Source organism: Sprattus sprattus, assembly GCF_963457725.1.
Source record: "Sprattus sprattus genome assembly, chromosome: 7".
Taxonomy (NCBI): Eukaryota; Metazoa; Chordata; class Actinopteri; order Clupeiformes; family Clupeidae; genus Sprattus; species Sprattus sprattus.
In genome coordinates this window covers 20,003,032-20,027,558 of record NC_137926.1, presented here as the reverse complement: position 1 = coordinate 20,027,558, position 24,527 = coordinate 20,003,032, and the positions used below count along the sequence as shown (strand labels likewise).

General features: G+C 42.3%; 4 protein-coding genes across 4 annotated transcripts; 1 reads left to right on the top strand and 3 right to left on the bottom strand.

Moving 5' to 3' along the window:
* Window positions 1-1,932: 1,932 nt before the first annotated feature.
* LOC308368715 (cholesterol 25-hydroxylase-like protein 1, member 1) lies at window positions 1,933-2,772 on the bottom strand (the record flags this gene model as incomplete). The annotated part of the gene is made up of 1 exon (XM_080842965.1): window positions 1,933-2,772. One exon carries the CDS (start codon window positions 2,770-2,772, stop codon window positions 1,933-1,935), a length of 840 nt encoding a protein of 279 aa, XP_080699091.1.
* A 6,965-nt stretch (window positions 2,773-9,737) lies between these two features.
* Window positions 9,738-10,577, bottom strand: LOC308368714 (cholesterol 25-hydroxylase-like protein 1, member 1; the record flags this gene model as incomplete). Its single annotated transcript, XM_080842964.1, has 1 exon — window positions 9,738-10,577. The coding sequence occupies one exon, from the start codon at window positions 10,575-10,577 to the stop codon at window positions 9,738-9,740; it is 840 nt and encodes a 279-aa protein (XP_080699090.1).
* Window positions 10,578-12,418: 1,841 nt separating this feature from the next.
* Window positions 12,419-22,161, bottom strand: LOC308368712 (uncharacterized protein). Its single transcript, XM_080842962.1, has 12 exons — window positions 21,999-22,161; window positions 17,592-18,377; window positions 16,950-17,009; window positions 16,515-16,567; window positions 16,007-16,151; window positions 15,361-15,749; window positions 14,380-14,608; window positions 14,121-14,238; window positions 13,707-13,824; window positions 13,400-13,511; window positions 12,746-12,858; window positions 12,419-12,649 (listed from the first exon to the last, which is right to left on the bottom strand). Exons 2-12 carry the CDS (start codon window positions 18,363-18,365, stop codon window positions 12,583-12,585), a joined length of 2,178 nt encoding a protein of 725 aa, XP_080699088.1. The 5' UTR covers window positions 18,366-18,377; window positions 21,999-22,161; the 3' UTR covers window positions 12,419-12,582.
* ch25hl1.2 (cholesterol 25-hydroxylase like 1, tandem duplicate 2) lies at window positions 18,732-23,906 on the top strand (the record flags this gene model as incomplete). Its single annotated transcript, XM_080841743.1, is given in 7 exon segments — window positions 18,732-18,748; window positions 22,560-22,816; window positions 22,819-22,865; window positions 22,869-23,016; window positions 23,019-23,130; window positions 23,672-23,765; window positions 23,769-23,906. Coding segments are annotated over 7 exon segments (813 nt in total).
* Between the last annotated feature and the right edge of the window lie 621 nt (window positions 23,907-24,527).

The following is a 24,527-nucleotide window of genomic DNA, read 5'->3' as shown; positions in this document are numbered from 1 at the left end:
AGCGCTTCTCTAGATACCTGAAGACGCTTTACAGAGGAGTCCAGTCCAGTCCAGTCATTCAGACACAGTCATACCGGTGGTGGTGAGCTACGTAGTAGCCACAGCTGCCCTGGGGCAGACTGACGATGTGTTCCTGAGTAATGTGGCAGCACTGACAGTGTGGAAGTCATGACAATAATACCAAAGTTGGTGTTCAAGCACGTATTGCATGCTCAAGCAATTGGTAATATGACTGTACAATAGTCATAGAGAGTAGTACATATAAGGTGGTCATCTAATTTTAAAGTGACAGGACCAAGTACTGACATTGAATGTGACAGGAGTCTTAAATAGCATGACTCATATGTCATTGGTTTATACACAGCCAATCCCCTTTACTATTTGGTAAGATAGCTGACTGGTCACTCAATTATTATAAGTAGTAGTAGCATTTGTTGAGGATGCTTTTCCTCATATCAAGCAGCAACAATGGAACAACAATAAAAGCATTAAATAGACATAAATGCTACTAGAAGTTCTTTGTATAATTTATAATTCAGTGCAATCGATTGGAGATAAAGAAAGATTGCTACACATAAAAAAAATAAGCATTACATAGCATAACAGATGTTATTGGGTGAAATTATTAAACATTGATAGGAGAAGTACAGCCTGCCTACTTCCTCTTACCAAACATCTGTTTACTGAAGAAATTATGAGAGAAATGCATGCATTTGATAATATATTTGTAATACTACTTGAGTTGCCAAGGCAATACATAATCAGCTCACATTCGCTAAGAAACAACAGTCCATGTCATTATGCACTATTTGAAGTGGTTCACACAAGTCTCCCTGTGTGTGTATTGAACATGGAGGTTATATGTATTACTGTAACTATGCAACTGCCTTTTAAATGTCATTGTTTTGTTGATCTGTTTCTCCCAAAACTCTGATGTTACTTAATTTTTGACTACACTAATAACTCACTTTTTCTAATCATTAAACACACATTACAAAAATGTTAATGTTTTAATGATTTAATGTCTCAAATTGTGCATGGACTGGCACAGCAATGTTTGATTCATATGTCTTATTTAATTGGTATGTCATATATTTGTGTGTAGTTGGGACTTGGACTTGGAGTTTTCAGTAACATGCTTTCAATCTGTAAGTGTGTAAACAATGATAAAAACTTGCAAAGTAATGCTGAAACTCCAGGTTTGGGCAGTACAAATCGTGTTTTCACCACCAGTCAGGCACTCTATCGATTGCTCAAACTGCTAGGAGCACACTTGTATTGAGTTTAACTGTGTCCCCTCAAAGTGAGCATTTAAGTCTTCAACCATTTCAAAACTTTTCTGCCAAAAGTGCTAAATCTTTGCTGACGGATTTGGGATTTCAAATACAACTTGTGTTAGTAATGTTCTGCATTATTAACTAATTACTGTGAGACTGGAGGTAAGGATGTTGAATCCTCTTAGTTACACATTATTACAGTGTTGTGTAAGTAGTTGTAATACCTGATGTTCAGTTTTTTGCTGTAAAGGAGGGAGTTTAATTTGTCCTGTGGTTTGCTTCATCAGCTAAACTGTGCTTGGGGTTTGAGTGTGCTGGCATCCACTGGAATAGTTTAAAACCTTTCTGTCACAAAAATATGTTGTAAATGAGGTATAAAACTGGGTGTATTTTATTAAAAGACATTTTATTGTAGTTTGGTAGATGGTTGTTCACATATTAATCTTCAAATATAAACATCAGTTGCATATACAAAATGATATACAACAAAAGGGATATACAAAGGATACAAAAGGGCAAAATAGTCTGTTCATACAAAAATAGCTTGTTAAATATACATGTCATTCATGCCATTGCACTTGCAGATATAAATATAGACATATATTACAAAATGTAAAGTATTTACATGGCGTGCAGCTTGTCCTTAGTATTCTTTTCACTCTCCTAGTTTGTCAGTCTTTTTCTCCAGGTGGCTCTCAGTGCCACACAGCCTGTCCCAGTGGCTGAAGAAAGGTGCAAAGTTGGTGGCAGGCTTCTGGTGGTGCATGTCGTGGGCTGGGGCACCGCCAAACAGACCGAAAGGCACCAGGTGATGGAGGGAGAAGGGCAGGTCGTAGCCAATGTGGTCCTCCACGGACAGCCAGATGCTGAATACGATAAGCACCCAGGTGGTGAGCGGGTGGATGGTCAGCATGAGGGGGTCCAGGTTGCTCCAGAAGCCCACGGCCATCAGCTCCATGGCGCTGAGATGCTGGGTGGACCAGGAGAAGGGAGCGTAGTACTCGTGGTGGATGGCGTGCACCCACTTGTAGAGGTGGGGGTTCTTGTGGTGCACCATGTGCCAGATGAAGTACTGGGTGTCAAAGATGAGGAGGGTGCCAAGTCCTCCACTGAAGAGCTCCCAGAGGGTGGGTGCCATGGGGGGCAGAGGGGGCAGAGGCATGAAGACGTTGTTGATGATGACGGTGGGCAGCACGAAGACCAGGTGGTTGTACACGGCCATGCCCAGGCTCCGCATCATCATGTGCACAGTGGGGCGCCTGTTGCCCTGGATCTTGTAGTTGTGGAAAGCAGGCAGATTCTCTCCCAGGAGGTCAATGATTGCAAAGGGGAGGCTGAAGAGGAAGTAGCTGGCGAAGGAGAGCACGACGGGGAAGAAGGGCGAGGAGACCAGGGGGTAGTATTGGAAGACCAGGTAGTCCCAGAAGGGCTGCAGGAGCAGGTCCGAGGACCGGCGGGTGGGGAGCTGCAAAGAGAGCTCAGTGGCGTTCCACATGCTGGTGTGATTGGTGGTGTTCCACATCTCGTTCTCAGTTGTGTTCCACATCTTGGTCTCAGTTGTGTTCCACATCTTGGTCTCAGTTGTGTTCCACATCTTGGTCTCTCTGCTGTGGTGTGCCTGATGAAGAACTGAGGGAGCTGGACGTTTTTATACAGGTGAACCAAAAGCCCTCACACAGCCATGATGCAGCATTTTCCGTCCAGCCCACCACAACTCCCCCACCCCCTCCCACCCCAGCCCATCTATGTGTAACCCAGGTTCGATGGTAAGTCCATGGAGGATTACTAAAATCCACTAAAATCCTGATGTTTGGGACTGGTACTTCAAAACTACCCAAACGTCCTCTGCCTTTGTTTATTGTTTTCGTTTTTTCCCCTCTTTTTCACACACTGAGATTTCCCCAGTGTATTACTAAGATTAAGACAATTATTTTGAATTGCAAGTTTTCTGAACTTTTATGTTTAAATACGCAAATTAAGCAGTATCTAATTAAATATGTGCTAATTTGCATAGATTTTTAAAACAGAAATCTGATCACTGGAGACGGCAAGGTTCCAAATTCTCGTTTCATTTTGTCGACATATTAGAGTCTTACAGAGATTTTTAAAGAGGGAAGTTTGGATATGTCTTCAATCAGTCAATCAGAAAATATTGTCAACTGTATATTATCCTCATTCTGCTGTAAATAGTTCTTCTGATATTTGTAAAAAGGAAGATTATTTTTCATAACAAGTGACAAGTCATCCTTTGTTTGTCAGTGTTCTAGCCCTTTCAATGTGCAATAATGAAATGATACAAATGTTCAGCTGTTTCTGACATGCATTTTATGCTTTGCTGCACACTCTGCTAACACATCTCCATTGTTTCCACAGCTCTCTGTAACTTTGCAGAATTCCAGACTTTGTTTTGCTGTATTTGCTAAACCTTGCAGCCATCATGACTGCACCCCAATCTGTTTGAGCGCTGCTTGCAGAAATGTATCTCTAGTTTGGCTCTGCAAGCCTGAAGACATGAATGCATCAAGATCATGGAAGCAAGAGCACATTCACACAAGAGGTGAAGTTAAGATTTATTGCCAAAAAAATTGTCTTTTGTTTTGGTTCAAAGCTAAATACAACACAGCCATCAACTCCAGTGCTTATGTTGAATCTTGAATAAGTCACTTCTTCCTAGTTGCTATACGGTTTTATTTGTGCTTGCATACGTATGCCGATCATTCCTGTCAAGGACACAGTGTATGCAATGCCATCATTATGTAGTTTTTCAAAAGCTTAAAGGCCGATATATGCTCTGTTTTAGACGTAACGCGTAAGCACGTAAGATACACAACCCCCCCTTGCGCGGTAAAATACCCCCCCCCCCCCCCCCCCCCCCCCCTTACGTGGTTAAGTGAGTCTGCCAAAATTCCTGACTATGCGACTAAAACCCTACGGCCCTACGCAGCTCGCAAAGACTGTGATTGGCCGGCTACCACAGCCTTTCACAGAGTCTCACGTTTCCGGGTTAATGGCATACTACAATCTTTTTTAGACCCAGACATTTTTTTAAATCATGAATACCCTGCAGACCGTCTCACAAGCCTTTTCGTATGGATTAGGAACAAACATAACAGAAGAGGTCCGAAGACATGAACTCCTTTACAAATCCTCTTTAAAGGCACCCAGTGCAACTTTCGAGGCTTAAAAATAAACATTCAATTTCTAGTCTTTTTTACACATAGTAAGTTTCAATAACTCCATACCATTACATATCGACATTCAAGGAGCAAATATTAGACGTCGTTGTGTGGTGAGAACTGATAGAAAATCGATAACAACAACAATCGCCGCCATTTTCTTTATTTTTTTGTAACCTACAATAAATAACGCATGATTCCAGTCAATGGAAAAATGGCCTCTCCCCACCGGCGATTGTTGTTGTTTACGATTTTCTATCAGTTCTCACCACACAACGACATCTCATCTTTGCTCCTTGAATGTCGATATGTAATGGTATGGAGTTATTGAAACTTACTACGTGTAAAAAAGACTAGAAATTGAATGTTTATTTTTCATTGAATGTTTATATAAAGTTGCACTGGGTGCCTTTAAACACTTATAAGGACGCTCAAATTACCGCAAATTTATGGATAGAATATCCCATTCTAACCCGCGATTGTTTGGAGAGAACACACGATTCTCTCACCGTTAACCTCTCATCTTTGAATAATGTAACTCATAAACACATCGTTTTGGCCGTCATAAAAGTTTCCGCCACTGGTATTGAATTGCCGTGATTGTTTGGAGAGAATGTGGTAATTCACGAACAAATACTTCCATATTCATTTTCTGCCACTTGTGAGTCATGGTGATATCTTTCATTGAGTTCATATTGACGTGAATCAATCAATTGCACCCGCGAGTTTGATAGAATGAGCCCGGTCTGCTCATATACAAAAGTTAACATTAACGTGGCGTTACCTTGTGGCCAGCGCCATTGTAGTTACAAGCATTGACAACATGATGATATTCTCTCGCCGTTTACCTCTCATCTTTGAATAATGTAACTCATAAACACATCGTTTTAAAGCCTGTCGCAGTCATTAAAAGATGTGTCAATAAACGAACTTTTGCATCATGTGATCTGTCTTTTCCGCCACTGGTACTGAATTGCCAACATTTGTATTTTGTGTAACACATGTATTCATAACATCAAGCCTTTCGCCCACTACACTTTCATGCTCCGGTAAGTTTTTTTCCTTTGTCCTGTTGCAATAAATACGCTTACTTCACTCAAAATAAATCTACAGTTCTGGCGTCAATTTGCCTTGCAACACGCACAATCCTTAGGGAACCTTAAGGAACCGTAAATCAAAACTTGTCTAAAACAAGTCCCTTGTGTAAATTACGTGCTTACGGCTCTGCGTCTAAAACGACCCTAAATTGGCCTTAAGACTGTTCCATATTTGTATGTAGGACACTAAGTGTGACACACCTGTTCATCTTGACTTTGTTCCTGCAGCCTAGACCTCCCTCCCAATGAATGCTGTGAGCTGACCTTGTCATCATACCACCACAGCCTACACATGGCTTACCATTACTGAAGGGCTGCCAGCAAAGGTAGACAAAGAGAGTGAATACAATGTTATTTCAGTACAATCTTTAAATTGACAGCCATTCCTCTTTCTCACTCTCTCGCTCTCTCTGTCTCTCTCTCTCTCTCTTTCTCTCTCTCTCTCTCTCACTCACTCATTAACCCAGATTACTATGTGGTTGATAAAAGGATTAGGATAAAGGATAAAGGATTTCTAAATCACACTTATAAGAGCAGTGTTACATTGCAACATTGCATACTGTACTCAAAGTTAGTTAGTGTGACAGTCCTGTGTGGCATACATGAATTTCAAAAAGCAGTATACTCTAAATAATTGGTTTTTCAGCACTGAAAAGAGGACAAGGTTTGCCTCATGGTGTGTGGTGATTGTGAAAGCATAAATTGGACAAAATCCCATGAATTTGGCAAACCAAGGAAATAAATGGGTCAACAAATCTAGAAGCTTCAGGCAATAGCGGTCAGTTCCTGCTTAGCGGTGTGGGAACCCCATACAAGTGACACGTTTGGCCTACAACCCAGTCACCGTAATGCAGTGTGTGTGCGTGTGTGTGTGTGTGCATGTGTGCGTGAGTGCGTGCGTGTGTGCGTGTGTGTGTGTGTGTGTTTGTGTGTGTGTGTGTGGGGGGAACATAAGTCGGTTCCTGTTATTTCTGTCAGAATAATTGTTCTGCTTTTTGCAGGCTCAGTCAGTCTCTTTCCGTTTCTTTTTTGAAAAGTTTGACACAAAATGATGGATTGTTTACATGGTGTGAATGAATGTATACATACGGTGGAAGTAATGTTCTGTCCATGCATGCTATTTCAGCTACTGCAAGGTTGTCTTGCAGTGTTCACAACTTTTTTGTGTGACAAACTATTAATTTATAGAAGAGATTTATTGAGTAGTAAGCAGCATAGATAAGGCATAATCAGTGACACATTATCAGTATTCAAAAGTACTTCCTCTGTATTCACAGTCTGTGTGTGTTTGTGTGGCCCTTATGCTGGAAGCATGCATGGTATATGATGCAGGACAGCTTACATCTCTTTGTTTCCTTAACTGCAAGTCATACATAGAGCTGACCAGAAATCTCAACATGGCTGAGCTGAGGAAGCTTCGACGTCAGTTCATCAGTTACACCAAAATGCATCCAACTGAGAACATTGGACATATTTCCAACATGTTTGTGCAGTATCTCAACAAGACAAATCATTTTAAGATTTTTGTATTTTAATGGCTCCAGTTATACAGTTTATTTGTTGAGTTGTAACATCCATTTTCCTGGTCTATACTCTTACACTGATGCTGTTTTATTTTTATAAGACATTTTATCAAATAGGCTATGTTTCTATATACGAATAAAAAAGTCCAGGTCTGACTTTGTATTTTATTAGGATGCCACTTGAGAGTGCTGTGAATAACATAAGCAGTTCCACCACACTTGGCCATGCAACCCTGACCCTAACCCTAACCCTCATGCAAAGTAATTGCCTGCTTTGAATGCCTCTTTGGGAGTTTTCTAACCAGATTGGTCAGAGAGTTGACAATTTCAGTCTGTGATGAATGCTAGTTGCTACCCTGGGACTCAAAGATATTTTTGGAGCGTCTATTTTATTTATACCTGAATGCAGATATTGCTTACCTAACTTTGGATAGTAGTTTGTTTGTTTATAGTTTTGTTTGTTAGTTTGACTGAAGCCAGTTCACCATGATTTAACATCTTATTTCATCCCTGAAATTACCCACTCAGTTCTTGATTTATGCTGGCTGTCCTGTAAATTTGTTTGCAGAGCTGTAGCATACCCATAAGTGTAATTTCACATAATGTAGCACAAACCTGAGCCTCTCTGAGCTTTCTGGATAATCCTGCAGGGCCAGTGGTCTCAACAAGTAACAATACATTTCAGCCTAGTTCTGTATAGCTGCCAGGAAATACCACATACAAATTCTCAGGCTTCTGCACACATTCCACATCGTTTATATCCTTGTACTAGACGTACTGATTAAAAGGTTTGACATTTTTTTTGTATGCTCTTAAAATGACCATCTCATGCCAAGCCATACCTTGGGGTCCGGCCTCAGCCCATGGTACACTCCTCCCTGAAACAGAAGACCCACTGTGACAATCCCACTATTCTTCCATATTTGCCATGGTGGGGTGTACCACTGCATACCCTCCCAAACCAAGGAAGAGCTACTTGTTCTCCAGGAAGCAACTGAGTGTGGGACCTGCTATATGTGTTCCTGAGTAATGTGGCAGCACTGACAGTGTTGAAGTCATGACAAGAATACCAAAGTTGGTGTTCAAGCATGTATCGCATGCTCAGGCAATTGGTAATATGACTGTACAATAGTCATAGACAGTAGTACATACTATGATGTGGTCATCTTATTTTAAAGTGACTGACATTGAATGTGACAGGAGACCTAAATAGCATGACTCATATGTCATTGGTTAATACACAGCCAATCCCCTTTACTATTTGGTAAGATATAGCTGACTGGTCACTCAATTATTATTAAGTAGTAGTAGCATTTGTTGAGTATGCTTTGCCTCATATCAAGCAACAACAATGGAACAACAATAAAAGCATTAAATAGACATAAATGCTACTTACAAGACCTTTGTAGCATTTATAACTTTGCTGCACATCAGTGTCAAAATGACAAGTGACATAAAATAAATAAGCTTCATCGTACTTGGCTCTTACTTACAGCCAATAGAGCATGAGAGATGTTATCGGGTGAACCTATTAAACATTGATAGGAAAAGTACAGCCTGCCTTCTTCCTCTTACCAATCAATTGTATAATGAAGAAGTGAAGAGAGAAATGCATGCATTTGATCTCATGCAAGATCATTTTTTTTTGTTGATCTGTTCCTCCCAAAACTAATTTTTTGTCTACAAATAATGACTCACTTTTTTCTTATCATTAAATACACATTACAAAAATTATTTAATGTCTCAAAATTGTGCATGGTCTGGCACAGCACTTCAAATGTTTGATTGGTATGTCTTATGCATAGAATTGTATGAAGTTGGGACTTGTACTTGGAGTTTTCAGTAACATGCTTTCAATCTGTAAGTGTGTAAACAATGAAAAAAACTTGCAAAGTAATGCTGAAACTCCAGGTTCAGGCAGTAAAAAGCTTGCCATGTTTTTTCTACCACTAGTCAGGCAATCGATTGCTCAAAGTGCTAGGAGCACACTTGTATTGAGTTTGACTGTGTCCACTCAAAGTGACCACATTAGTCTTCAACCATTTCAAAACTTTTATGCCCAAAAGTGCTTAATCTTTGATGACGAATTTGGAAGTCAAATACAACTTATGTTCGTTATGTTCTGCATTATGAACTAATTACTGAGAGACTGGAGGTAAGGATGTTGAATCCTCTTAGTTACACATGATTACAGTGTTATGTAAGTAGTTGTAATACCTAATGTTCAGTTTTCTGCTGTAACGGAGGGAGTGTAATTTGTGCTTTGGTTTGCTTCATCAGCTAAAATTTGCTTGGTGCTGTACTGTGTTCTAGTTCTTGGGGTTTGAGTATGCTGTTATCCACTGGAATTGTTTTCTGTCACAAAAATATGCTGTAAATGAAATAAATAACTGGGTGTATTTTATTAAAAGACATTTTATTGTAGTTTGGGAGATGGTTGTTCACATATTAATCTTCAAATATAAAAATCAGTTGCATATACAAAAGGATATACAACAAAGGGGATATACAAAGGACACAAAAGGGCAAAATAGTCTGTTCATACAAAAATAGCTTGTTAAGTATACATATCATTCATGCCATTGCACTTGCAGATATAAATATAGACATATATTACAAAATGTAAAGTATTTACATGGCGTCAGCTTGTCCTTAGTATTCTTTTCACTCTCCTAGTTTGTCAGTCTTTTTCTCCAGGTGGCTCTCAGTGCCACACAGCCTGTCCCAGTGGCTGAAGAAAGGTGCAAAGTTGGTGGCAGGCTTCTGGTGGTGCATGTCGTGGGCTGGGGCACCGCCAAACAGACCGAATGGCACCAGGTGATGGAGGGAGAAGGGCAGGTCGTAGCCAATGTGGTCCTCCACGGACAGCCAGATGCTGAATACGATAAGCACCCAGGTGGTGAGCGGGTGGATGGTCAGCATGAGGGGGTCCAGGTTGCTCCAGAAGCCCACGGCCATCAGCTCCATGGCGCTGAGATGCTGGGTGGACCAGGAGAAGGGAGCGTAGTACTCGTGGTGGATGGCGTGCACCCACTTGTAGAGGTGGGGGTTCTTGTGGTGCACCATGTGCCAGATGAAGTACTGGGTGTCAAAGATGAGGAGGGTGCCAAGTCCTCCGCTGAAGAGCTCCCAGAGGGTGGGTGCCATGGGGGGCAGAGGGGGCAGAGGCATGAAGACATTGTTGATGATGACGGTGGGCAGCACGAAGACCAGGTGGTTGTACACGGCCATGCCCAGGCTCCGCATCATCATGTGCACAGTGGGGCGCCGGTTGCCCTGGATCTTGTAGTGGTGGAAAGCGGGCAGATTCTCTCCCAGGAGATCAATGACTGCAAAGGGGAGGCTGAAGAGGAAGTAGCTGGCGAAGGAGAGCACGACGGGGAAGAAGGGCGAGGAGACCAGGGGGTAGTACTGGAAGACCAGGTAGTCCCAGAAGGGCTGCAGGAGCAGGTCCGAGGACCGGCGGGTTGGGAGCTGCAAAGAGAGCTCAGTGGCGTTCCACATGCTGGTGTGATTGGTGGCGTTCCACATCTTGTTCTCAGTTGTGTTCCACATCTTGGTCTCAGTTGTGTTCCACATCTTGGTCTCTCTGCTGTGGTGTGCCTGATGAAGAACTGAGGGAGCTGGACGTTTTTATACAGGTGAACCAAGAGCCCTCGCACAGCCATGATGCAGCATTTTCCGTCCAGCCAACCACACCTCCCCAGCCCCTTCCCCCACCAGCCCATCTATGTGTGACCCAGGTTCTATGGTAAGTCCATGGAGGATTACTAAAATCCACTCAAATCCTGATGTTTGGGACCGGTACTTCAAATCTACCCAAACATCCTCTGCCTTTGTTAATTGTTTAAGTTTTTCACAGTACTTGCACACACAGCGACTTCCACAGTTCTTGAGTTCCTTTAACTCAATTATTGTGTACTACAAGTTTTGTGAACTTTTATATCCAAATATGCAAATTAAGCACTATCTAAATAAATATACCCTAATTTGCATACATTTTTAGAAATCTGAACTCTGGAGAAAGCCAGGTTCAACATTCCTGTTTCAGTTTGTGGACCTATTAGAGTCAAATATTTTTATATATTAATATTTAAGTTTGGTTATGTCTTCACTCCATACATCTGATAATATTATCAACTGTATATTATCAAACCCCTTTGTCAAAACCTTCAGAATGTACATACGAATAAAACTGGAAGGTTTGGTGTGTTCCTGAAGTGGAGAAATTAATTTTGAGGAAAAGCCCTTTTAAAATATGTATTGTATTCGAAATGTACAAACTACTCAAATAGACAAAGTGTAGAAAAACAAATACCTGAATGTGTATTTTGTAAATTTTATTTCCACTAGTCTGAAAGCAAAATCTCAAAATTGACTAGTGCATGAAAAAACAACGTTTTTGCCTATAGTGTCTTGCCATGCTCTTCTCAAATGATTTTAAATTGATATTCACATGTGGAGCATAAAAAGACAGGTCCCCTTTAGTTTGTATTGACCATCATCCTAATATTTAATACAGGTGATATCCAAGTAGTGGAATAGTAGTGAATGGTTTATTGACTTTGTTTACTCAGAGATCAAACAGGAGCTGTGTTGGTTTGGAATTCTCCTGGAGAAAGGCAGGACACCTCTGAGATGCATGTTATAGTATGTAGGTCATCGTTCTGTCAAAGGACAGGACATCAATGTTTCTGATTATAAGAAACCATATTTAGGGTAGTAATTATCATGATACGACTGTGATCTAACAGGTCATAAGTATTCAAAAGGAAAAAATAGCCATGTATTAGATGATGACCTTGTAAGATAAAAACATTTCCTTATTCTGCTGTGAATAGTTGTCTTTTTTATTTTCTGTTTAATCTTTATTGTTGTTTATTTAGTGCAGTTACGGATATATCATTAAATACATTACTAAATGTTTTAAATCCAGTAGAAAACTCTTTATTTATGTTCATTTTATCCTTCTCAGTGCAAGTTATTAATTTTCTATCCAAAATGATACTTGTAAAAAGGTCGATTATTCATGACAAGTCAAACTTTGTTTATTAGTGTTTGCCCTAACAATGTGCAATACTGCAAATGTTGTTTCTGACATGCATTTTATGCTTTGCTACAAGCTCTGCTAACAAATCTTCCTTGTTTCCTCAGCTCTCTGTAACAATGCATAATTCCAGACTTACACTTTGCAGCCATCATGACTGCAACCCAATCTGTTTAAGCGCTGCTGCACTGAATGTAGTAAAGATGTAATCCTATTAAGGATATTAACAAAATAAACTAAGGATGCTTGGCCACAAGAAAATGCAAAGTGTGATTGCTCTATTGATTGACCAAAATCAGCTGTGTAATATTCGGTTCCATCAACAAGAAAATGCAGTCTGATTGTCTTCACACAAGTGGTGAAGTTATGATTTATTGACAAAAAATAAAATCTTTTATAATGGTTCAGTGCAAAATAAAACCCAGCCATCGACTCCAGTGCTGGTGTTGAATCTTGAATAAGTCAGTTCTTGTTGGTTGATTTCCTGGATACGGTTTTATTTGTGTTTGCATACTTATGCCGGTCATTCCTGTCAAGGACACAGTGAAAGCAATGCCATCATTATGTAGTTTTTCAAAAGCTTTAGACTATTCCATTTTTGTATGTAGAACAGCATGTCACACACCTGCTCATTTTGACTTTGCTCCTGCAACCTAGACCTCCCTCCCAATGAATGCTGTGAGCTGACCTTGTCATCATACCACCACAGCCAACACATGGCTTACCATTACTGAAGGGCTGCAAGCAAAGGTAGACAAAGAGAGTGAATACAATATTATTTCAGTACAACCTTCAAATTCCCAATACAATGTTATTTACTCTTTGTAACACAAAGGCATCAATAAAGTATATGCAAATAAAGCTTTCTGCTCTGAGGTATTAAAAAAAAATGAAAGGCTTTAATCAACCTGACCTTCAACCGGAATTAAAACTGTTCCCTTTCTCACACACACACACACACACACACACACACACACACACACACACACACACACACACACACACACACACACACACACACACACACACACACACACACACACACACACACACACACACACACACACACACACACACACACCATGGATTAGGTGCTTTTGCAATGCACACAAAGGTCAAGAACATTTTCCATCCATTCATTAGACAAACTGGAACATTAACAGTGACAACAGAGAAGAAGGAGGAGAAGAGGAGTAAACATATTATATTATTAATCGCCAGTAATCAACCGGATGCTCAGATACTGGTGCTCAGAGAGGAGTCTTCTCCGGTGCCTCACCTGTTCTTTGGCACAGTGGCCGCAGACCATCCTGGTGGCCAGCTCCATGGGGTGATCCTGATCCTCGTCGTGACACACGTCACACGGGTACACCCGACCACAGCAAGGGAACCTGGAAGCCACCATAGATGAGGTGGACGAAAAGAACATTCAAAACATGACATGGAGATTCCTTTACAGAGTAGACTTGAAGACATTTCCATGTTGTTTTTTTTTGCACGTACGGCTGCCTTATAAAATGATCCACCACTGTGGAGTGTACCACAGTGCTTGAGATGATCTAGCTGCACAGATTTGGGCTGCCTACCTAAGCCAGCGATGACTCTGTTTGTAGTGTCTGCAGGCCCCTTTGTCTGGTAGGGGCTTCCCTCGCTGGATGTCAGGGTGTCTATGTCGGAGAGGATGTGTTGCTGACTCACCATGCCCTGTTGGTGTAGGAAACAGTAAACCTTTTACACAGTGTGTGTGTGTGTGTGTGCGTGCGTGTGTGTGTCTGTGTGTGTCTGTGTGTGTCTGTGGGTGTCTGTGGGTGTCTGTGGGTGTCTGTGGGTGTCTGTGGGTGTCTGTGGGTGTCTGTGGTTCCTGGAATGGGTACCCTTGACGTTGGTACAGTTGAGGTAACTTTGCTCTACAATTCATACAGTTTGACTATAGGAATACATGTAATGTGACTGTATGAGGGTGCAAAGAATGGATGTATTCTAGTGAAGATTGCCCGTGCCTGTCTGCTTTCTAGAATGAGGCTGGATGAGCTGGAATCGGGTGCTGTCCACAAAGATGCTAAGTTTGCTGTGACAATGCTGGCAGTTGGTCTCCTTGTTCTGCCCATATGCCAAGTTCTGTGTGGAAAGAGCGACAGAGACATTGAGAGATTAGGACCACTGCCACTGAAGGCCCTGTGGCGACAGACATTTCTGTTGCGGGATTCATTCACCTTTATTGAGATGAGCAACACAACCCCCCCCCCCCCCCCTCCTTACCTCCAGTGCATCCTCCTGTGAGCAGCCTAGGCATCCCACCACCAGCTCACACTCCTGCAGCACCAGGTCCATGGGCACCACTCCACTCAGGTCCAGGTAGCCCAGCACGTCGCTGTACTGGTGCAGCATGCCGGGGCGAAAGGCTGCGCTGATGTCTGCGCCACACTTCTCACACTGAGCCGTGCACCCCATCCCCCCATTCACGGTCAGGTCTGACGCCACCTTACACCTGCACAGGGGGAGAACATTATTTCTCATATTGGTTTCTGTTTCCTTTTCCATTCCTATTTATTCCACAGCAAGGACTTTAGCAGGGAACAAAAGTTTCCCTCACTAATCTGTGATATTCCCGGTCAACTCCCAAGCTAACTTGCCAAAACCATCTATTTGCTGATGAAATTATTAAATTAGTAAAAATAATTAGTAGCAAAAGTATTTGGGGGGGGGGGTTGACAAACAAAAGGTTCTAGATCACACTTTTAAGACTTGGGCAGTGTAACATTGCAACATTGCATACTGTACACAAAGGTACAAGCCCAAGTCCTGTGTGGCCTACATGAATTTCAAATCGCTGCATACTCTAAATAATAGGTCCTTCAGCACTGAAAGGAGGAGTAGGTTTCTACCATAGTGTGTACTGATTGTGAAAACATGAATTGTACAAATTCTCATGAGCTTTGCAAACCAAGGAAATAAATGGGTCGACAAATCTTTGTGGCTCTACTGAAGTTTCAGACAATAGCAGCCATTTTCAACTAAGATGTCCCAGCAGCCCAGACAGGCGGAATAACATGGCATCACATTATCTAAGGTTTGGCCTACAAACCCAGTCACCGTAATTCCTCACAGTCCTAATAGCTATAACTCCATCTGTGTGTGTGTGTGTGTGTGGGGGGGGGGGGGGGGGTGTGTGTGTGTGTGTGTGTGCGTGTGTATGGTATTCTGTGACATTTTGCAACCTGTGCTCCACAACCAGCTCACCTACTGCATTGCAGCGACACAGTGACCCGTCTGGCCACCAAGGTTGCAGTGCCCTCGCCAAGCTGTAAACCCAGCAGTTTGACCTCTGTGCCCCTGCGCCGCTCGCCACTCTTCATGTTCTCCACCCTTCGGCTGCCACCCTCCTCCCCGTCTACCTCCTCCTCCTCATCATCTTCCCCGTCACCATCGCTCTCTGATTCAGCCTGGGCCTCCTCGCCCTCCTCTTGCCTCTCCTGCTCCACTCCTCCACCCTCCAGACTGCTGGCAGTCCTAGAGGGTACCGGAGCTGGAGCTGAGGAATCAGTGGAGTCTTTGCACACTGCAGCCTGTAGCTGCTGGTAGGGCACAAACTGGATCCCAGCCCTCTCTGCCTCAATGTCCTTCTTGAACTGTGGGGCAAAGAGAAAGAAAAACAGATGAGTCCAAACTATGAAAGATGTGCTGCTCTCTCAGATTCACGGGTGTCCCTCGTGTGGCCCCTGTCCTCTGAGTGACACAGACAAGAGGTTATCGCTCAGGTCGCAGAGGCGGGATGTGGGAGTAGGGGAAAGCACACAAACCATGTAGTCTCTAGGACGGTGTTACGTGATAGAGAGAGAGAGAGAGAGAGTTCACGCTGACCTCTGGATGAACTGTACAGGCGTACCTTCCTGGCTCCCTCGGTGAAGAGGCGCTCCATGCTGCGGTCCAACCAGCGCAGGAAGGGCCTGAATAGCAGCTCCACTTTGCCCATCAGCTGGTTGGTGGCATACTTAGCTTGTAGCCACTCCGTGGACGCCTGCTGAATGTGTCTGACCAGATCATAAATAGCATGGAGAACGTCTCAGTGGGTAAAATGTTTACAATTCAAAACCATTGCAAACACAGGTGAAAATAGTATATTGTAGTATTTGTAATATAATATTAATATTGTAATTTCACAGCGATGTACATGAAGGACACACAATTAATGGTGACCGCAATGGCTGATTACAATGCAATTTAAACTATCTGCACATAGTAGCATAGTGTAAAATCAGTCTGCGCTTTCTAGGACAAGACTTCATATTAATGTTATTTGCTATGTTTGGCACGCTCATACAAGTATTGGACCTTGTACCCTTGAAAGTTGACCAAGTGTAACATGATAGAACACATTCAGTTTATGCTCTTACCTTCCCATTACCAAAGGCAGGTCTTGGTCTTTTGGGATGTCCACTGTGAACACCTAAAATAGTACAATCTGCCTGAATGTAATGCAGCAGTGAGCATATTCTTTTTACAGTGACTATTTAACCACGCTACAGGATGGTAGTGCCAGGGGTCAAATGTACAACATCATATACATGTCTGGAGAAAACTGGGTAATTTGGCTTAAATGCTAAGGGACCAGCCAAATAGTTGTAAAGACTAAGCTACAAGTAGTGGCACAGTTTAAACCAGAAGAACACAAATGGTGTAGCTTGTAGTTGGTGAAAGGTCTTACAGGAAGGTGTAGCTTGTTTTGGGTAAAGCTTTATCAGTTGCATATTCGCTGGTCTTGTAGCAAAAGGACAAAGTCACATCTGACCCTGTGACACTAGGAGGATGGTGATGTGTTGTATACATACCTCTTGAGGATAACTGTCTGGAAAGCAAACCATGACATCCAAATCCTTCAAATCAAAAGGCTGTAAAGAAAAGAAGACGAACACAAAGGTGTTTTTGTCTGTGGTGACAATAATGTGCAGAAAACATTTACTTGAACTGTCAAACTAACTGAACTGTTGAACTAATATTATGACCAATTAACTGTCCAATAAATGTCAGAAATGTATTCTGCTGCATATGTCAACTAATTCACACAACAACAAAAAAATCACTGCTGCAGAGAGCTCCAAATGAAAACAAACATTATCCTATAAGTCTAGCAGACAATCAAAACAAATAGGGCAACAAAAGAAAGACACTAAAAACTGTAAAGAAAATAATTGGAGGATTTCAGCTTAGTTATTGCCATTACTCCATGTTGCGAAGGAAAGTAGCTGGACCTTGACCCTGTTACTTCTGTTGGGAACATTGTGACCCACTGACTTAGGACTAATATTCACTTAACCTCTCGGCTATCTAAGCCTAAGACCCTTAGAAATGTCCAGGTTGCATTAATCCTGCAGAAAACCAGTCATTCTCATGCATTCAAATAAGAATTACCTGGTTGACAGACATGGGGAATAAAGCTAAAGCGTGGTATGTCAACTGTGCATAAACTTTACCCAGTCAGGATCGGTAGGCTGCACTGTGAGCCGGTAGTATGTGACCTTGCCATCCTCTCGCTCTTGTACAATCAGCCTGTCTTTAGGGAACCGCTTGGTCAGCTGGTTAATTTCCGTGGCACGTAGCTGCTTAGTGACCTCCTCAGTTAGCTCACTCAGCTTGACCTCCAGCTGCACCTGGTGCGGCCTGGCAACGGGAGTCCTCGCCCTGGCACCAGTGGGACCTGGTTGGTCTCCAACGGGTGGGAACTGCTGAGGGTGCACAAAGCGGCACCTGTCCTCCATGGTACAGTTTCCAGACAGGAAGTAGCGGCACGGGCGGCTGGCACGCTCTCTTGGCTGGCTGGTCCTGGATGCAGGTGAGGGCTGGAAGGTCTTTTGTCTGGTCGTCTCACGTGTGTCTGACACAGACGACTGGTGGCTGGCACGCACTCTGGGCTGGCTGGTCCTGGATGCAGGTAAGGGCTGGCAGGTCCTTTGTCTGGTCGTCTCCCGTGTGTCTGACACAGACAACGGACATGCTGGCTCCTGGCCCTCCGCCTGCCCCCCGTCTGCCCCACTTTGGGGGTTGTTCTCCAAGGTGCTCAGGGCCTGCTTGGCTCCCTCACCCCTTTGATGCAGGAAACGGCACTTCTTGCCAAAATGACAGTGCCTGCCCTGGGAGAAGAAGTGGCACACTCGTTGGGTCTGGGGCACAGCATGAGGTGGTCCGCTCAACACCCTGTTCTCTTTTTCTGCCTGAGTTGAAAGTGCAGCTGCTTGCTCGCCATCCATATCTGAAAATACCTATTTAAAAAAAGCAAACAAAACATCACAATATGATGAAATAATTGCTCAGAATACTTTGCCATACAAATAACTTATGGATACAATCAACTCTTAGTAAAATGATATTCTTTAGCCTACTAATTACATGTATGTGGGTCAGTTTATCAGGATTGTTAAGGTCATGTTCTACGTGCCACTGAGAAATAGAAAACAAATCTTAGAATCACGTCCACTATTTTGTACACTTGGCAAGTGTAAAATTACGAATATCAGAGAGCGACACAAATGGCAGCAATATGATTTATGTATAAAGACAACTGAACTGGGGAATGAATATGGAGCTATTTATTGTCACCATTTAGAAGCTAGAACATGCCCAAGAAGATGAGGTTTGAGTAAAATGGGAATGCACAAAACAACACAACTTGTACAAGTTGGCAAACATCCAGACTGGGGTGTTAGAGGTCAAGTGAGATTGTAATGTGTCATAAAAAATATTTCCTTTCCATTTCATTTACTGTCTGAGTAGCTGAACCCCTGCAGATTTGTATGAAAACAAGTTAATGTGCATCACACTATAATTAAAAGGATTTCAATCAACATCCAACTTATTAAAGACATTTTCATTCCCTTCAGTGTGCCTTCAGTGTCACTATAAATCTAGACGTGAGTTTTATCTGTAAAGCATGTCACATCACATCTGTCTGGCATCAAACTCCCAAGACAATATTCTCTTCACAAACCAGACCAAGTGTCACAGAGTGAGTCTTATCTACAAACAATTCCTGTCATGCCTACAAGATAACCTACACGTACATTTTAAAGAACCATGCAAGTGACCCAGAATCAACAAGAACCTAACATTACATGCTTGTTGTGCACATGGACAGATTGCCCCAGTTTGGAGAAAGTACATAAGGCTGAGGAACTGAAATAACTTTCAGTATTTAGGTATATGCGAGAAAACATGACATCCCCTTTTGCAAAACCGAAAACAAGCTATTAAACAGTGCAGGATCAGCAATAGTGAGCATGGTCTAAATAGCCATTTATATTTTATACTAATCTTACTCTACTTTATCACTGTAAGCAATCGCTGCTTTATGGCTTTATATTATATGCCATTGTGTCCAACAACTATTGTGCAAATGGTTGGCTTGTATCTTCTTTTGTTTCTGAGATATGGAGGAATACAGAAAGGGTCCTGGCCTGCAAAACAATGAGGGTTGCTAAAAAATAGTGTAATAGTAGTTCCATTACTTTTCAACTATTAATGCTTGATGTTTGAAATTTTCAGGGATTGCTCTACAATATTAGATGTATTTAACAGTTGCATATTTGCCAAATTGTAGCTTACTTTGTGGCTTTACTTGGCACTATATCTTCTGAGTCACATCAGATCTTTTACATTATGTACTTTCTTGGCAAGTAGGTGTATGAAAAAAATACCGAACTTCCGATTTATGAATCATTAAACATGGAAAAAAATATTTCACACTGATATTTTAAAGTGTATATTTTTTACGTAGCCATGTGCTTCTGTTCCTCGAGTTCCTGTTTGGTGTTTGCCCTGTCTGGTGATTTTAAACCCAGGTTAATAAACAGAATCAGTACATTTTTCTTTTTTCACAAACATACTGTAGCATTCAAGGGGCAGCACTACTTCCACACGTGAGTATGGTAGTGTGTTGTTATTTATGCTAATATTATTACGTCTGTGTGTGTTAAAGTAGGGCAGAAGTTCTCATATCTGTCCTTTGTCAGTTAAAGTGTTATAAGACCTTCCTCCGGTTTCCTTGTTCTGTGTGTGCTCCACTGGCCAATGAAGTTGCACTCCCGTGCAGTGTATGGGGTATAGACATATGTCTATGGTATGGGCCACAGGAGCTGCATGAAAATGTAACTCTGTCTCGCTGTACCTTCTTCCTAGCTTTCCTCATTGGTGTCAGAAGTGAGATGAGCAACCACCCGAGGATTGGAGGAACAGATCCAGGAACTGCAGCAGGCCATTGAGCACACCCGCTGTCGCTTGGAGGGCCTGGCCTGGCAGAAGACTGAGCCCACTGGAGATTGAGACTGAGACTGAGATGGAGATTTCGCTGGCGACCAAAGCCATGCTCTGTCTGGGTGCTGCGGCTATAGCTTTCCACACTACTGTCAGAGAAAGCGGTTGACGGACCTCCACAGCTCCGTTGACAGCCCAGGGGTCTCCCACACCACATCATTGCTGTCAACTTGTGGGCCGCCTGTCCCGCTGCTACCAGCTCTGAGGGCGGGGGAGGTTGTGTCTTGTGTCTACGATAAGTATGTTGACGCCTTAGTTCAGCCCTGCTTTATATTGGCGTCTTTGAAAGTGCTATGTCTGAGTATAAGACCTTCCTCCTGTGTACATGATCTGTGTGTGATCCCAGTGGCCTTTAGAGAAGCACTCCTGGGGTTGTGAGGTACAGTACATTGAGAAATGGGAGTTGCATTAAAACTGAGATCTCTCTCTAGCTACAGATTGCTCCCTGCTAGCTTGCCATATACAATGGCAATACAAAACGCATCATAGTCTGAAAACAAGGCCCACTGGAGGGGGAAACAATCTATGCAACCAAGGGCTGAAAGGCCTGTAGGGAGAAAAAAGCCTGCAGTTGATATTAAAGCAACACTATGCAACCAACTGACACTTTTTGAGGTATGGTTCTACAAGCAAGTAGTTTTGGTACCATCCTCAAATTCATTTTGATGGCATATTGTCATGTGAAGGACAGATGAACCCCTGTCTTTCCCAATAGCCATCCAGGATATGCACTATGTAGTTATGTGTTCCGGGTTGGCAAAAATGGAAGAAAAGCATACACTGCATGACATTGCCAGTTATACTGCCAAAAAATACCAGTGTGTTGGCAAGCTGCTATCAGTTCCAGCTGGGCTGTTGGTGGTGTTTGCAAGGCTTTTGTATGCCTTTTAGATAGTAAGCTTGCTAGCTTTGGAACATAACTACTTATGGCTGCTTTAACTAAAGTGATGATAAGACAAGCCAGCTGTTAGAAAACTTATGTTGGCTACGTTTTACCTTGTTGCTGTATAGCTTTCTGATTTACCCACATTCCACTATAGCACAAATTGCATTCTGTCAAAATACTTTAAATTAATTTCAAATAAATATAGTAGCCAAAAACTGACATTCGGATATGTGATTTATCAATGACAAATTGCTTGCTGCAAAACATACTGTCAGGACTCAGGATGCCCCAGGTTATTCTTCCTGCAGATGCCTCACGCCTAGTATACACTTTTTGGGGCCCAGTTTTTCGGGTTGGTACCTTATAAAAACGTAGTTCTATATTCTTAACCCTGTTGGTAATGCATTCCACCACACAGCAGCTTTAAGGCATTTTTTCAGCTGTGTGCTAGCAGACGAAAGTGACTAGGCGCTTTCATGCGACACAGAGTCAATGGAGAGCGATTGGTTGTTTTCTCCTTTGGTTTTCGCTCTGTCTCTATGTCTATTTAATCTGAAACCAATATTCGGCTTATGTAACGTTCACACATTCGTAACCAAACTCAACCATAAACAAGTAGCCTATGTATGGTAACTAGAATCGTTGTGGATAGCAATGGAATAGCAGAACAGTCTTCTGATTATGTTACCTTGATTTTCTTCGTACAAGATGTTTTCGTTCGGAAAAAGCAGACGGGTAATTAATTAAAGTTATCGGCTGCGAAGACATACAAATTTCGTCTCCACATTAACAAATTACTATTTACAAACAACACGCCGTAGCTGTCACTACTTCAGATTACTTGTGTATGCTTCCAACGCACCATGCACTTTGACCCATATCTCAATGGTCTTTTCAACATTCACCAACACACGGTCCTTTTCCGCCCTCTGCCGTTAAGGAGTATGTCTTTTACAGAAAAATCCAAAAATCTGTGAGTGTGCCTGCAGCCATGTTAACTACATTTGCCTGCCATAATTTGACGGTGAAATTGGGTAATGCTTGGGGTTTTTTCCTTTAAAGTATTACCCGTGTAAGTCGTTTGCTGTTCCATAATTAAGAGATGTGAAGGGGCTGTAAATATTTCATTACACATACATAGTATAGCATTGTATCGGAGCAGCCAGAGGCTAGGGCATCTTTAAGATCGCAGATCGAGCTGAGGAAAGCAAGGGAAACTACGCTGCTCTGCAAAAAAAAAAAAATCAAGCTATCTTTGTAAGGTCTTATCAACAGTTTATGACAAGCAGGACTCTATTCTCCAGCAGTTGTGGGACCACTTGCAGCTCTTTCACTCTGACACCATGAGGTCCCCTCTTGTCCCTGTGGTGATGACCCTGTCATACTTCATCCTCCGCCTACCTTACCTGGTCTGTTACATAATGGGTGATAGGTGGCCGGCAGTCCAGCGCTTAAAGATCCAGCCAGGTAAAAGGCCCACTCCTGCCATGCTGCTCCACTGTGTCGGGTCACCCTACGGAATCACCTGCTCCTGGTCTTCCCAGCAGTTGTGGCTTAGTGGCCCTGGCGACCGCCCGTTCCCATACCTGAATGGGCCCCCACCTTGCTGGAGCTTGCTGGTGGCGTGACTGGAAAACTTCTACTCTTTGACTTTCAGTACTTTATTTGGCATTTACTCCACTACAAGATCCGCTGGCTGTATGTCACAACTACATCCATCACAACTACATGGCCCCCTTTGCCCTGGCTACACAGTGCCTGGGAGGTTGGGAGCTGGTCACTGTAGGCCTGTGGGTGAGGGTTAGTAGATGGGTAGAGCTGTATAGGTAGGGTAGGACTGTATAGGGGCTGTTCGTATTTTATCAACACACACAATCTTGAGTGTCGGCCAGAACACAACTTCAAGGCCATGATGTTCAGGACAGGAGAGGTACACGTTGGAGATTAGGAAATAATGAGACGAGATCTGATGCAACCAATTTGTATTGTAGACAGGAATTCTCGTACGAAGATATTCACTGCATTTCAAGCAACCAGTGTGTGAGCAGACAGTGTGTGATAAACATATTGTGATGAGTTACAGTGTGGTTAAAGTGTGTGGAGTATGTGTGGTTATCCTTCATAAAGGCACACGTCGAACTAAAGGGGTTTCTTGGTCTCAACACATGAAAGGCATGGAATTGCTGCTTCAATAGCGCAACACAGTAAAGTATAACAATGTGTGTTCTCTCTCAGGCATGACGTTCTGCTAATAACAAATTAAGAGTCCTTAAGCATGAAAAGGTGAAATTACATATTTAATGGTAAATAAGTCCAGAGCCTTTTTTTTACAAGGCCTCTGGACCACCCTGAATCCAGTAGCCTACAGCTGAGATGTCACATGCTCACAACTTGGGTGTTTATGGTGGTTCCTGTGTATGTTTCAGTGGAGGACCATTGTGGCTATGACTTCCCCTGATCCACATCACGTCTTTTTCCAAGCAAGCATGATGTCCACTATCAGAAACCCAGCACCAACTTTCCACCTCACTTTAGCCACTGGGATAAAATATTTGGAACTCATGCTGACTTTAGCTTTTCAAAAGCTTGCTCTTAATCAGAAGAAGTAAAAGATTGAAATAACCATAAGTAATTGTTATATTCAGTTTATATTCAAATCTAACAAATTCCCATTTTGCAGGTGTTTTAATTATATGTATGCACCATAAATGAAATGCTGTTATAGCAATCTACAGGTGGATCTTTTGCAATAATATACAGTGTTCAGTTATGTCGCATATTATGTAAATAAGGATAGCTTAAAGCTAAATACTTGGGGTTGGCTGAATTATATCTCATGCATCCTCTACCAGACTTGCCTGTTATTGTCGCTTTCATAATTGACCCCTGCCATTTTGAGCCCACTGGTTATTAACTGTATTAATTATATGACAATTAGAGTCACTTTTGTAGTGTTTGCTTACAACATTGCCTGGCAGGCTATAGTCACTTCGAGCCATTTGTGTCTGGAGTTTTATGACACAACTGTAAAGTACTGTACAAAGAATTGACTTTTCGAAAGAGGTACTGGCCACTAGATGACAGCAGCGACTAACACCATGTGTGTAATTCGTGTAGATATTCAGATTTATCAGTGTAATTCTTTACACAATCGACTCTGTCAATGCCTATTTAAATATTTTTTAAATGTGTCCTTGATCAGAATTGTATAATATGT

Coding starts and splice junctions, on each gene's coding strand:
- LOC308368712 (XM_080842962.1), bottom strand. CDS start 18,365: ATGGATGGCGAGCAAGCAGCTGCACTTTCAACTCAGGCAGAAAAAGAG. Junction 13,825..14,120: donor TCATTCTAGAAAGCAGACAG/GCACGGGCAATC, acceptor CTACACCAACAG/GGCATGGTGAGTCAGCAACA. Junction 12,650..12,745: donor AGCAAAGTCAAAATGAGCAG/GTGTGTGACATG, acceptor TGTCCTTGACAG/GAATGACCGGCATAAGTATG.